Source organism: Polypterus senegalus, chromosome 14 (assembly GCF_016835505.1).
Source record: "Polypterus senegalus isolate Bchr_013 chromosome 14, ASM1683550v1, whole genome shotgun sequence".
In the NCBI taxonomy this organism is placed as follows: domain Eukaryota; kingdom Metazoa; phylum Chordata; class Cladistia; order Polypteriformes; family Polypteridae; genus Polypterus; species Polypterus senegalus.
This window is the reverse complement of record NC_053167.1, coordinates 105,931,410-105,945,826: the sequence shown is the minus strand read 5'-3', so window position 1 is coordinate 105,945,826 and position 14,417 is coordinate 105,931,410. Positions and strand designations below refer to the sequence as shown.

Below are 14,417 nucleotides of genomic sequence, written 5' to 3'. Positions count from 1 at the left end.
CTGTGACTCCCTGGGTGCCTGAATTAAGTGGGTTTTAGCCTGTATGAATGTATGCATGAATGTATATAGCATAGGAGTCACCTCTTTTGTTCTTTTTTGTGGCACTCACTAAAATGTGTTTTCCTTATTCAGGGTTTCCAAGGAAAGACTGGTCCTCCTGGTCCCGGTGGTGTGGTTGGTCCTCAGGTAAAATTTTTTTTTTTTTTTTGTTTTTTTTTTTAATATTAAACATTTTATCTTCTGCTGTGTAGCCAATAGTTGTGTATGACCCACAGTGTCACAACACACACAACAGTTAAAGTGATCACTGCTATTAACAAAAACCTCCTTTTAATGGAATATTCCAACAACAATAATGTAATTTCTAGTGATGGTTAACAAAAAATGTAATCTCATGTCTTCATGCAGAATTGCCGTATATATATATATATATAAATATATATATAATATATAAACATTTGTTAACTCATGCTGTGAAATCCAAATGTCACTTATCCATCCGTATGCTCAAAACTTGCAAAACACATGCATTTGCAGATAACATTTTTTTAAATGGAACGAACTGAATAATTAGTGCACATCATAAACAGGAAACTTCAGACACTTGGGACTGACTTTTTGAATGGAAGACAGGACTCTTGACCAATGATATGAAGGGAAGAAGCACAGCTTCGATATTTGGATGGAGAATTCCTAAAAAGAGTTCATTTTGCTGTATTGAGTCACTAGTTTCTAAACCATGAGCTAATCTTGAGACCAAGTGCTCCTTAAAATTCCAAAGACTGGCACTGGTCACCCTTTAAAGGCTGACTTATTTTCCTCATATTTTTATGGGTAAATCTTTAAAAAGGGTCTTTTATAACTTAGCATAAAGCTTTTTTTTCTCTTTAGTTCACATTTTCAATAGATGCTTTTCAGTCCTACATTGGATCGAGACAAATTAAGTGGATTTTTTTTTTGCAAGGAAAAGTGCTCATTAATATTAATCTGACAATAGAACATTGTAATCTTTTCCAAACTCTTTGCAGTATGCTCAATATTTAATATACAAAGTGGTGAAGAACCCATTAGTGTCACACTTCTTCAGTTTGTTTCAAAGGAGTTTTAATAATGTTGGCTTGTTTGCTGTCTTTTTGCATTTAGATAGTCAAGAAGCTGTGTGAGTAATGCAGTGATGAGTAAGGCACATACTGGATGAAATAAACAGACAGCTCCTCTTAGTTTATACAAACTGAAAATTGATTGTCCTAAAAGAATGGTAGCATCAGTCCTTTGCAGAAATTAAGGTTTATTATTCATTGCCCTTAATTAATAGTCACACTTTTTAGTTAATAGCTTGAACATTTATTACTTTCATTAACTTTCACAGACAGAATTATTTTAAAAAATCAGTATTTTAAAAACAATGAAAAGTAAGAAAGCCTAATTATATTTTTGAAACTAGACATTTCTCATGTGTCTACAAAGGTGATGTGGGTGGTAGTTAGGCAGTGGCAGTGAATTAGAAAAACTATTAAATTATCTATTTCAGACAGCGATCAAGGTGACTGTGTACTGCCCCCTAAAATTCTGCACAATTGTTCTCATGTTAAATATGTTTGTGAAGGTTTTCAGTCAAGCAGGTGGTAGTAGAAAGTCAACATTTCCTCCATAACAAGACCTCAGTTCACATTACTTGCGATTCTAAAAACTCTTCCGTGTCTATTATGTAATCTCAATGAGTCGCAGGTGTTCAGTGACCCAGATAAGTTTAAACAGGGCATTCCCCACTACTCAGTTGAACTCATGAATCCTCGTGGATGAATCACAAAACATTTTAACGATTATATAACAAACCTTTGACTTACCACTACAAAATATACAAAATGACAAGTATAAATAATACACTGAAAGTGTTGCTGTGGCTGAATTTGTAGTGCTAGCCTCTCGGGTCATAATCCTTTCTTGTAATTAGTGGAACTCATCCTCTTCTTTTCACCTAAGAATGTTTTTCTCTTTAGACACATTATGCTTTCACTCCGACCAGAGACTTTTCATCATTTATTGTGCCCTCTCCTACCCCTGTATCTAACCTTTGAGTGGCGCCTTTTTATCCAGCCAGTCTCTGCTCACACCCTTTTAGCATTCTGTTCCGTATATCCCAGCATTCAAACACCATTTTTACAGCATGGTTGTTCTATTTTCATGTGTCATATTGTGTGGCATGTAATTTATTCACTACTTGCAAGCATTTAGATTTTTTCTTCATTTATCCCCTGAAATGTGTTATCATTGCAATTAATTAGTGATAATATCTTGGCAGTTTAAAATTTTAATATAAGAGAAACTACCAACTGTGTTTTTACGGTATACGTTTAACCATTAAAAAGGAACATGTCTTTTTGGAGCTTGCACACATCTCCACCTGCTTAGTTGATCTGGAGTTCACCTCAGTGAGCCTGATTTATCTCCCACATTCCGAAAACACACGTTTTGACATAGTTTTGAGTGGCGTGTCTATCACTGTGTCTTTTAATGGTCTGGTGTCCCATTATGATGAGCTCAGTAGTGTCGGGATAGGTTTCAAATCTTAGAGCCCCTGAATTGGGTAAACCCTTGACATGGGCCCAGCCATCCTCTTTAAAGGCCTTTACCTTTATTGCTAAATATTTCAACACTATGATGAACTGTTGTGTTAGGCTGCATCCATACTACTATGTTTTAGTTAAAAATACAGGCTCCATTATTGCCTATTGTCCACATTTATCCCAGCATTTTTAACTGCAGAAAATGGAGACTTTTGAAAGCATGCTCCACAGCCATTTATTAGCATTGTTGGGTGAAAACATAGAGTTGCGAAAACACACACTGTTCCACAGTCTGACTGGTTTGTGTTTATTACACAGTCCTTTCCTGGATCTTCTTCTTTACATTTTCTTGCCACTTTGCTCACAATATATTCGTAATTACTCTCAATATCATTTCCACCTCATTGTCATTTCAAACAAGACAATGTATATTTTTGCTTTTCATATTCACCTTTGCTGTTCTCTGCGTGCAAACACAATCTGCAAATGAATGTCTAGCAGGAGGGCACTTTCTCTTCCTGTTGCCGCTGATGTGCATATGCCCAGTGTACAGTAGGTGATTGGCTACATAATGCATTTTTGGTTGATTTAGTGTGGTCAGATATACTTTCGTAAATGGGGTGGACAGAGATTATTTTAATTTAAAAACGTCCTTTTTGAATGAAAATTTAATAGTGTGGGGATAGCCTTATTTTGACCCTACTTAACTGTCCAAAATACCTTTAGGGGAAGACCTATTCTACTTTTGTTGGCTTGTTTTTGTCACTTAAATGCCTCATAAAATTATTTTTTTTAAAATATTTTTCATTATTGTTTATCATATCATGTAAACAAAGAATTACATTTTCATTTTCTACCAATAGAATTTATGCTAGGATGTTTATTATAATGCAAAGAAAAATATCAGTGATGAGCAGAAATTTCTGTCTCAGCTGATCTCCAGTTTTTCATGAACCTGAATTGAACCCAGTGATTGTTAGTTGATGATGGGTAGATTAAAAAGTGTATAATGCACTATTAAATACAAGTTTATTTCTTTATATGTTGTAGGTTGAGTTTCCTATTTGTATAATATGTTGCCACAAATAGTCATCCATAATACATGTCAAGTGGAAAAACCTAATGTATTGGTCCATTTATTCAGGGTCCTACTGGTGAGACTGGTCCCATTGGTGAGAGAGGTCATCCCGGTCCCCCTGGTCCACCAGGCGAACAAGGTCTACCAGGTGCAGCAGGGAAGGAAGGTGCAAAGGTAAGACATCCTTTCACTTAATAGAATGATCCTAAATCAAACTATTTCTGTTGAAGTTCTGGGAAATCTAAACCCTATAACAGCAACACAGTTAGCATAAGACAAATTACAAGATTTAATAAACTGTACATCTGACTCATTTTTCTAATAATACAACAATTTGTTCGGAAGAAACTCCCACTGTAACATATTGAGTATATGTGTGTTCGGGTTTAATATCCCAGCAGAACACCATTCAGTTTTTTCAAGACAAAGAAATTGAGTACTGCAGTCATGACAGATGCCGGAAAATCGAAAATGAATATATGACTAATGCCAAGCATTTCAACATTTTATTACTTATTTGTACCAGCCACACTTAGAATTGCGGGTGACAGTTTTGAAGATGACATAACGTACAGCAGCTATTATCATACAATGTCTAGAGGGGATTTCAAATTTATAGGAGCTACGTGTTATTACTCAGATGTTCGAGCATACGATTATAAACTGTTTAACAGACGCATAATCTGTAGCTGGCTTATGTCCATCCATTTCAAATGACAAAATGTACTTGAATTGAATGTTATTTATAGATTAAATCAAACGCTGTTTTATTGATAAACAACTATGTTTTAATGTTAGAGAAGTATTAAAACTATTTATCACCAATTTGTACTTTATTAAGCTGATTTGTCCATTTATACTAACAACATGATTTATTGCCCCAACAGCTAGAATATCCACAACAATATGAAAAAGAAGTATTAATTACTTTCTGCATATGTAATTTTTTAATCTGATTGGAAAATTGGCACAATGGTGCATTGTTTACCACAGGTGAATGTGACAATGTCTGTGTGGTTTGCATGTTCTTCCCACATAATCCATGTATCCATCCATTAAACTGTCCATTTTCTTAACCCACTTATCCAGAGCAGGGTTGTGGGGCAACTGGAGGCTGTCCCAGCAATCTTTGGGTGCAAGGCAGAAACAACACTTGGACAGGGCCTCAGTCCATCACTGGTTGAACCTCCACAGCATTGCCAGTTTAGCAATGCTAATTTACTGTGGCACAAACCCAGCCTCCTTATTGTGAGGCACTGCCCCACCTCTACATAATTTCAATCATCTTGAAGACATGCCGGTATGGTTTCTTGTTAACTTTAAACTGACCTGGTATGAGTGAGCATGTGTACATTATGTGAGAGTGTGCACCATGATGGACTGGCACATTTTCCAAGTTTGGTTTCTGTATTTTATGTAATGCTGTTAACATTTTGGCTACAGCACCCTGCAGCCTTGAACTGGATGGAGAGAGTCCAGTGATTAATTGAATGCATTATAAATAAGGAGCACAAATTACGCACAACAACATTCCATCCAAAGCAATTTATAGTACATGTAGATGAGAACTGAAACAAGACGTTTGTCAAAATTACTTCCACTAGGGCTACCATCAGCTTGCATTTTAAGATAAATAAATGAATGTAGAATAATTTATGATATAATATCTGGTTGCAGTTTCTTTCCTCACTAGCTACTCACTATGTGACTCTGAACTTCTGATGTAATCTAACCATGAATCACATGTAAAAATACATAAGCAATTGCTTTATAATATATATATGACTGCTGTATATAAAATTATAGTTTTTATCTTTAGGACATTGCATAAAAGGTTAAAATACAAAGTATAATAATCATTGATATCCATAACTGAACTGGCCATAGTTCAATAATTAGTTAACTCTTTGACAGCTGAATATTTTTACAAAAAACTCAGTTATCTGAAAAGCACACAAAGCAATCGTTTCACACATAAATCAACATAAAATGTCTGTTGCTGTGTGCTGAGGCTGATGTTGGTACCTGTTTGGCATGTCTGACAGCAGTGGCTATGTGGGGGTAGTTAGGCCTTCTGATGGCCGTCTTCTCACAGCAGATGCGTGGCAGTGCCAATCTCAGTGCAACATAATCTAGTTTGTTCCTCTTGTCATCTTAAGTGGCAGTCCTCCCAGACGAATGTTGCTGTAGGCACATTAGTTACATAAACTTGTTCAGCAGATTCTGGTACCTCACTTTTGTTTTCGATCTCCATCTCCAGATTACTTGCATCAAAATCGGAGTCCCACAAGTCAGTCTGATTCAGAGATAACACGCAAAATGTCAAAATGAGTATTTTGCTTTGCACATTTGCATTGTTATCTCGCCAGAAGTCAATGTAATTTTAGAGGTTGTTTTTCATGAACGCACATGGAAACGAGGTCAAATCAACAAAGCTAAGTTTCCTTCTAGCAAAGAGAGTCGAACTAAGATATAATCAGCTGATTATCATTCTCTGCCCCTGAATTTCGACAAAAGTCGGCATCTGCCTTGAAATTGTTAATGGACAGAATAATGCTGGGCTCCATTTATAGTGTGTTAATCAGTTCTGAAGCAATTTGTTTTCCAGTTTGTTGAAACAAATGTGTGTCTATATGCATACTCATTATGTAATTAAAAATGTATGATGTTCGCATTTGTATTTAGTTGTGAACTTGTTACAGCGCCATTCTGCGTCTGCTCTCAGTGAAGAGCACTATAGAAAAATTGAATTGATTTGTGTTGAATAAGGATGTCATGTGTCAAAGGGTTAGTAATATGTGAAGAATCAAGTCACAAGTCGTCTTTGAATGCAGTTTGGCTTTGGTTGTCCCATTTGTGACCGGCAGGCAGCTACCCCATTGCTCACCGGTATGATCTGCCAATGTTGCTTTTTGAAATGTGACAAGTGCAGTGCTCTAGAGATACCAAGTACAAGATCTCCTGATGACACACTAGGCCATCATATGGACAATGAACCCAATATGGCCCACAGCTGATAGCTAGTAGAGGAAAGTCAAGAAAAGCTTACGTTTATAAACATGACAGAAGGTTGTACAGGGTTAGATTCAAAAGTAATGAGCCTTTGTTCAAAAAGATAAATTTATTGAGCAAATCGGTACAACTAATTAATAGTCTTCAAAATAGGCACCGCCTGCATCAATACACTTTTGTAGGCGGCTTTTCCATGACTCGAAGGTGTCCACGTAGGCCTGTTCTGGGATGGTTGCAAGGGCTGCCTTGACATTTGCTTGGATGTCCTCGATTGAGTCAAAGCATTTTCCTTTCAGCGCTGATTTTAAGCGCGGAAACAAGAAGTCAGAAGGCGACACGTCCGGACTGTAGGGAGGCTGGGGGACCACCGGAACGTTCACCCGGGCAAGGTAGGCGCTCACGATGAAGGTGGTGTGGCTGGGTGCGTTATCGTGGTGAAGCTTCCAGCTGTCCTTGATGTCCCTTCGCTTGCGCGCGACGCTTCTTTTCAGCCTTTTCAGGACTTCCAAGTAGTAAGCAGCATTCACGATCTGTCCTTGCGGGACAAACTCGCAGTGGATGATCCCCATCACTCCGTAGAACTTGATCGCGTACCGTTGCTCTAACGAACTTTCCATTCCGCCATGTAACGCACTACCACATAGGGGTTCCCGTCAAGGCTGATCCTAGGAGCTCCGTTACGTTGTGAAGCCAACACCCACCGTCGCCGTCGCTGGTTCACGCCACGCTCACGTCAGAACAAAATGAGGCTCATTACCTTTGAATCCTACCCTGTAATTCACATGAATTGCCACTTTGCCAAGAACCTAAAGAGGTGTGATGGCAGAGCTGGAGGAACACTGCTGTGACCTGAAATTGCTCTAAGGATGTAGTCTTGTATAGAGAGGCCCCTTGGATGTTGTGTTGATGGATCTTAGATTATTTTTGTGTATCCTTTACATTTGTAAAGTTATATTTTTACACACTTACAAGGACATATTTTGATATTTGAGAGACAATTACCCTTCTGTCTATCTTCAGAACTGCACACACGTACAATATTGTGTTCAAGATGAGCAAACTTTGAGACAGAATGCAAAAAATAAAATATATATATATATATGAGAAATATTTCATTTTTAAAAAGATGTTTTTTTCTTTCTTTTTTTTTAATGCCTTTTCATGTTTGTGTGCAGATATTTTGATACCACAGCTAGCCACAGTGTGCAATGACTGGGTTTAGAATAAACAGTGATATTGACTTTTAATCTGGCAGTAATTTAGCATGGAAATTGAAATTGATGTGTTGCATGGAAGGTATCAGCAAAGGATTGTTGAGTTTTCTCATTTATGTGAAATTTAAGCTTCAGATTTTAGGAAAACGCTGCATAGAGTTGCATTTATTTATACCACCATCCAGAGTAACCTGAGTATCTTATTTGTGTGACAAAAAGCTTTAAACACTCATAAACATGTTCAGTTTCATATATAATATTACTTACAGCAAAATGCTAATGAGGAAACAGATATTTGGCAATCATATGCAACTGGAAAAAATGGTAAACAGAAAGAGAGTCTTTAATGTCTTGATTTGTGTGGTGCTTACTTTTATTTAACTGAGTTTTTCTTCATTGATAGAATGCACTGTTAAGTGGATTACATTTATGTACTAGTACAGGGAAATTTTTACTTTCATTAGTAACAGTAGTATAATACCAGCATTGACAGTGACCCTAAATTGGCCTAGTAGGAGTAGATTGTGTTGTGTGCTTGAGTTTCCCCATCAATGGGCTGGCACCATGTCCAGGGGTGCTGCCAGTCCTCTCAGAATAGTTTCTGTCCCCCAACGCCATGGCCTAAGGATTGGACTTAGTGGATATTGAAATTTAATGGATGAATAATAAGCAAATCATATTACACTTTTCTCAAGAGTATATCTCAGAAGTGTTCTGATAACGACTTTCCCAAACAACATCTTTTACGATAGTATAAATGTTGTAAAAATTTGAATTAAGACACAATTCCATCAATACAATAACGGAAATCCTGTTTTTCCTGTCATAGATGACATTAACGGCTTAGACCAACAGATAAACTTTGTCTAGTAAAGGCAGAAAAGATTTTTTTCTCACACTGCTTCCCAATAATTCATTTTGTCACACTGTAACAAGTGATGGCAGTGACCTGTGAAGGTTTTCAGGAGGAGAAAGCGAATACATTAAACAAAGCCCTGTCAGTATAGCCTATAAAAGAGAGAGAGAGAGAAAACATAAATATCACACACAAATGTATTTTTCATATGAAGACTGGTTTTCTTTTTCCTTTTCATGTTAAGTGTCCACTGAGAATATTCTGATGGTTTATGGCAAATCTGTTCAGTAGGACTCCACAGGACCAGACACCAGTGTGTTATTAAATTAAGAAAAAAATTTACTGGATCGCGTTTAGTTAATTTTAAATGTAAAATAAGTACATTATATTGTCAATACATTTAAACATAATTGTAAAAAATGTGCTATAATATACAAAAAGTCACAATAAAAACACAGAAACAATCTCAATGCCAAAATGGCCATTTGATCTGCTGCTTCCTTATAAACATTAATGGGGATGTCCCACACTGAGGGCTCAATGTACACACTAGAAGAAAATAACTAGACCAGGGGTCTAATTAAGAAAAGGCTTGAAATGAAAACCTGCAGCCACTGGGGCCCTCCAGAACTGGAGTTGGGGACCCCTAAACTAGAAGGACAAGGCTCCATAAAACCAGCATCTCTCTCTATATAAAATCCAACATCTGTCTGTCCATCTGTCTGTATGTCTGTCCACGAGAGAACTACTTAACGGATTTAGATCAGGTTTTTTATCTATAATTTCCTTGAACATACTGGTTGATTTTGCGACTTTTCTCATTATGCTAAGTATCATACTTCACTGGCAGGAGCAATTTATTTACGCTAATCAAGTAGCATATTATTGCGCTAATCCGACACGGAGGCTGCAGGCCGAGGAGAGGGGAAAGTGTGACGTCAGATGAGGGGAGCCAGGCAGGGCCCTCCTCACTCATGTTCCAGCCTCAGTTCCAGTCACTCTACTTCTTCACATATTTTGGAGCGTACCTTGCCTCCACTTAGCTAGCGATACCTGTTTGTTAATTGATTTTTAAAGTTTGTCCTGTTTCTCTACTATGTGGGCGAAGTCGTAGGGGACACAACTAGTCATTCAAAAACACAAAATTATCTTGTAATATGAATTAAATTATACAAGAATGAAAAAGGAAACAAAAGCCAAATCTGTAATATCCCAAAATAACACTTAAAAAAGATATCAACAAAATGAACTAAATAGAAAAGCAAGTAAGTCAGGCATGAGACCCTGGCTAAAACATAACTGAAGTGAGCTGGGGTGCAGGCCAAAGATATGTCAAGAGTGAGACAGGAGATAAGAGTATTGTACAATTGGTAAGGACAAAATGGTTGTGCTAAAAGGCTCATTAGAACAGTGCATTTTGTTTTGGCTTGTCTCTTCCTTTAGTTTTTGGACAACAAGCATATTGTTGTTACTTCATGGTATTATTCGGGGCTCTGTTGTTACATTAATTAGTTCTCTTTCTTTAATTACATCCGTTTTTTTTAGAATGTGGTGTTCAAAATTATTTACATCCTTTTCACTGCTGTCCTGACTGGTCACCCCATCTGTTTTCTAGAGACTTAGCCATGGATTGTATTAATCTATTTAATGGTCTTTTATTATATAAAACTAGTTCATTTTTGCTCCTTGAAACTTTTCCTAGCATAAATGCTGTTATTTCAGCTTTTCATTTGATTTAGAAAGACTACAATTCTGTTCCACATATGCATTGCGTTCTGCTAGCTGATGTCATGATCCAACGTTTTTATTTAGATACATAGCAATGCAAACCCTAAAAGACAGAGTATACTTGTATATCCCCATAAATACGGTAAAATCCTTGATTTTGAGTTCATTCTACCATTTGACAAAATGAATACTTTATTTTACATTGATTTTTATAAATGTTCTCCTTCTAAATTGTGAACTTGATCCAGTCAATTAATAAAATTGCTTTTCCAATCAGTATGCCTCTTTACTGTAAGTGATTGGCTCAGTTCTGGCAAGGAATGCGTAAATGAATTCATCCTGTTTGGCTCCTATTATTGACACTAAAGGAAAAACACATTAGTGCAACCTTTCGAAGAATAGGACTTTAGGAAAATGTAGTTGATTACACCCATTGGGCAGAATGGTGGCACAGTGGCTAGCCTCAGGGCTGGATTCAAAATCCCAGTTGCCTGTGTTGGTATTTGCATGTTTTTACATGTATCAGTGTGGGTCTTTTCCCACAATCCAAAGATGCCTGCGGCCTTGGTATCTTCCTGTTTCAGGTACATTGATAGTCATGTACCAAAGATGGACTACGATAATGCAAACAAAAACAAGATTGGTGAAAACTGTCATGTGCAGTGTAATCAAATTAGGCAGTGGTCAATCAATAGTTTGGTTCCAATTCTTCAATAAATAAGTGATCCATAAAACAAGAGAAATTTAGTGGAAGTTAAAATCAATGACTAAGTAGATCCAAAAAGAGTATTAAAATCAAGAATAAAACCAAAAGATTAAAATCTGGATACTTTTCTTCTATTCTCCATCAAGCCACAGTGCATCTCTCTCTTGCCTACTCCACTCATCCACCGAGGCTGAGACACCGGCGAGCCCAATCAGCTTTCGTCCCACCACCATCCCAGCTATCAGCCACTTCTGTTCCTACAATTCTCAACAGTTCTCTTGGAGCGCTCTTCATCCTGCTCTCTGTGGGGACTGCTGACCTCATTGCCTCCTTTCCACCACACTGGCTCGTATTCCAGATCTCACTCTTTGTCCTTCTGAACTGTTCAGTAACGACCCATAGAGTGTCAATGGGGAATGGCTAAGCTAATTGTTCTTTACCAATAACAGAAGAATCTAGCACTTTCCTCATTAAACACTCCAGGGCCGCATAGCTTTTCGCCCACACGTTCCCATACCCACCGCCATTTTTTTGTCTACTGTAAAAACCCTGCACCATTATAGACAAGTAACACAACACCCAGTTCCCCTCACCATTTTCCATTGCAGTAAATGATGCCAGGAAATGTATCTAGCTCTCAGTGACTCTGAGCTTGATAAATAGGTTAGAAAACAGTCTGTTAAACATATGTATACAGCATGGAGGAGGGTGTTGAATAATAAAATAATATTAAATAGAAGTGTACAGGATATAGAGACCAAAAGGAAAAAAACAAAAATAATTCAAAGAAAAAATAATAGATCTCTGATGGTACCTGCTGTACATAGGCTTATCGATGACTACTGGCCATGATGGCTGCCCACTTGCCACCTGATAGCACATCCTTCCTTTCACTTCTTCACCTTGACCTCTCATTGTCCCATGAGTCAAACAGCAAGCCTTTACTCCAGACTCTCTTGAGACATTTATCTTCTGGTCCAAACTACTTTTGGAGTGACTTCTATAATCACTGACATCCTTATACTTCTAGGGACTTTACCCAAGGTGTAACCCTTGTTACCCTGAATGCCAGCATGCATTTAATGGTGGAGCAAATTATAATTCAGTTATAATGTCCTATCTTGGTGGTGTTTCACGTGTCACTGGAAGCTTTACAAAAGTAGCATTTCCCATGTATATAGTCCACCAGAACATCTTATGGCCAAACCCCTGTCTTATTATACTGCATATATCATGTGATGCAGTCTAATATGCAGTATATAATATATATGAGACTGATATTAAAGAGAATTTTGTCATAAAAATTATTACCTATTTACATGTCAAGAACTCAACTCTGTATGGAATTTTTGGAAACCATCTTCCATCAGAATATTAATTATGGTTCTTGAGATGCTTCCCTTTCAGTCTGAATTTGTCCGATTGATATTCATGACAGAACGCACTGTTTATCGGTTCAGACTATGTTTTTACTTATGCAGCAAAGCAAAATTTTTATTATTTTGTGACATATTGTTTGAATTTGGCAAAAGCTCTGCCTCTAGCTACTCATCTTGTTAACCGTTAGTGCTTCAGTCCTCCTTTGCAGCAATAGATATGAACACTCATCTGTGGTTTGGCTTTTTCTTTGGAGAAACCGCCATGAAGGTGTTTCAATGTGCATTCACCTGCCATTGTGGAGGTGTGCCAAGACATATCCTTACAACAGACATCCCGCTTAGATTAACATCCTCACATCATTATCCTCATATACTTGATAAGCTCTGGTTATGAGACAGCCAGATTTGAAAATGGATGGGTGGATGGATGAATGAGTGAATTGTGTGATGGGAAGCAGGGAACGGGTAAAATTTGCCTTACCATGAAGCTTTACTTAACATTCCCACCGTCAGCCTATCCATTTAGTGTGGAGTAGTGGGTAAGCTTTGGACTTTAAACCCTGAGTTTCTGGGTGCAAACCCACTACTGACACTGCATGTCCATGAGCAAGATGCTTCACTTGCATGTGCTCCAATTGGAAAAACAAAAGAAATGTAACCAATAGTGTCTGAAATCATATAAGTCACCTTGGATAAAGACAGCAAGCAAAGAAAGAAAGAAAATTTAATTCAGTCTGGACACTGAGTTGTTCTTTAGAAGAAGCAATCAAAACAATTCTAAGAAGCAATTTTATTTTATCTTTTAACATAATTTGGTTTCATACATGAATCGTGGCTCTTCTTCTTTCTCAAGATAAACTGTCACTTCAAACCTATATTAGAAATCAGGGTCACAAGTAATGAACCACATTTATTTTTTCTTTTTTACCTGTGATTTAATAACACTGTGCTAATTCTATACACTTTTCTTTCTGAATTAGGGAGACCCTGGCCCTGCCGGTGCAGCTGGTAAAGATGGACCTCCAGGTTTGCGAGGATTCCCCGGTGAAAGAGGACTTCCTGGAGCTATGGTAAGGTTTACCCATAAGCCATTCCTGTTCATTGTATGCAGTGTGCACTCTGCCCTTCTGGTTATTATTGGCTGTCTAACTACCGCACTGCTCAAGAGGAGATTGTCCTGTGACAAGCAAAATGCAGCAGGGATGTTCAGCATCTTACATCAGCTCCTAATACTGTATATCAGCACAGGATACTTTTTGGCAGTAATTCAGCTTCTTAAAATGGTGTTCTGTGCCTGATTCTATAGCTCAAAGATGATAAAATCAGGAGCGGAGTCATTTTACAGCTTTACAGTGATACCTTGCCACTCTTCACTAGTTGGCCATTTCTGGCTGCTTACAAATGAACCTCACAAACCACAAAGACAGGAGATACTGAGCTTCCCACTAGATCTGGTCTGAAGTCACGTCATAATATCTCTTAAGTGCTTTACAAACCATAAAGACAGGAGTGCTTTTCTCTCAACTGCCCTCCACCCTAGCACTAGCGGTTTTCAAGTGAGGCACAAAGCCACTATCCTGGTACAAATGAAATCATCACAGACTGGAATTCTCTGTCACCAGTTTGGCATGCATAGAAGCACAGTGACCTCATGTTTCATGTCATTACATCACTCACAAATGTGTGGCCGCAGCAGCATCGCAAATGTGTCATTGTAATTAGACTGCTGGATTCTGATGAGAGCAAAAATAAAAAAAAAGGGAAATGTTACATAATGTAGCTAAAATAATTGTACTTGAACTAGCCAAAGTTTAGCTAATATTTAACCCTAACAGAGAACAACATAAGCTGATTAATCTTACGATAGTCCATACTCC

At 37.6% G+C, this 14,417-nt stretch overlaps 1 protein-coding gene across 3 annotated transcripts in view; it reads left to right on the top strand.

Annotated features, from left to right (window-relative positions):
• The window catches only part of LOC120515258 (collagen alpha-1(XI) chain-like), a 286,385-nt gene that overhangs the window by 179,750 nt on the left and 92,218 nt on the right, over positions 1 to 14,417 (top strand). For all 3 annotated transcript variants that reach the window (XM_039736095.1, XM_039736093.1, XM_039736094.1), the window contains 3 exons: positions 133 to 186; positions 3,712 to 3,819; positions 13,521 to 13,610. In XM_039736095.1, the coding sequence (XP_039592029.1) occupies positions 133 to 186; positions 3,712 to 3,819; positions 13,521 to 13,610 (252 nt within the window). The remainder of the gene's footprint in view (positions 1 to 132; positions 187 to 3,711; positions 3,820 to 13,520; positions 13,611 to 14,417) is intronic.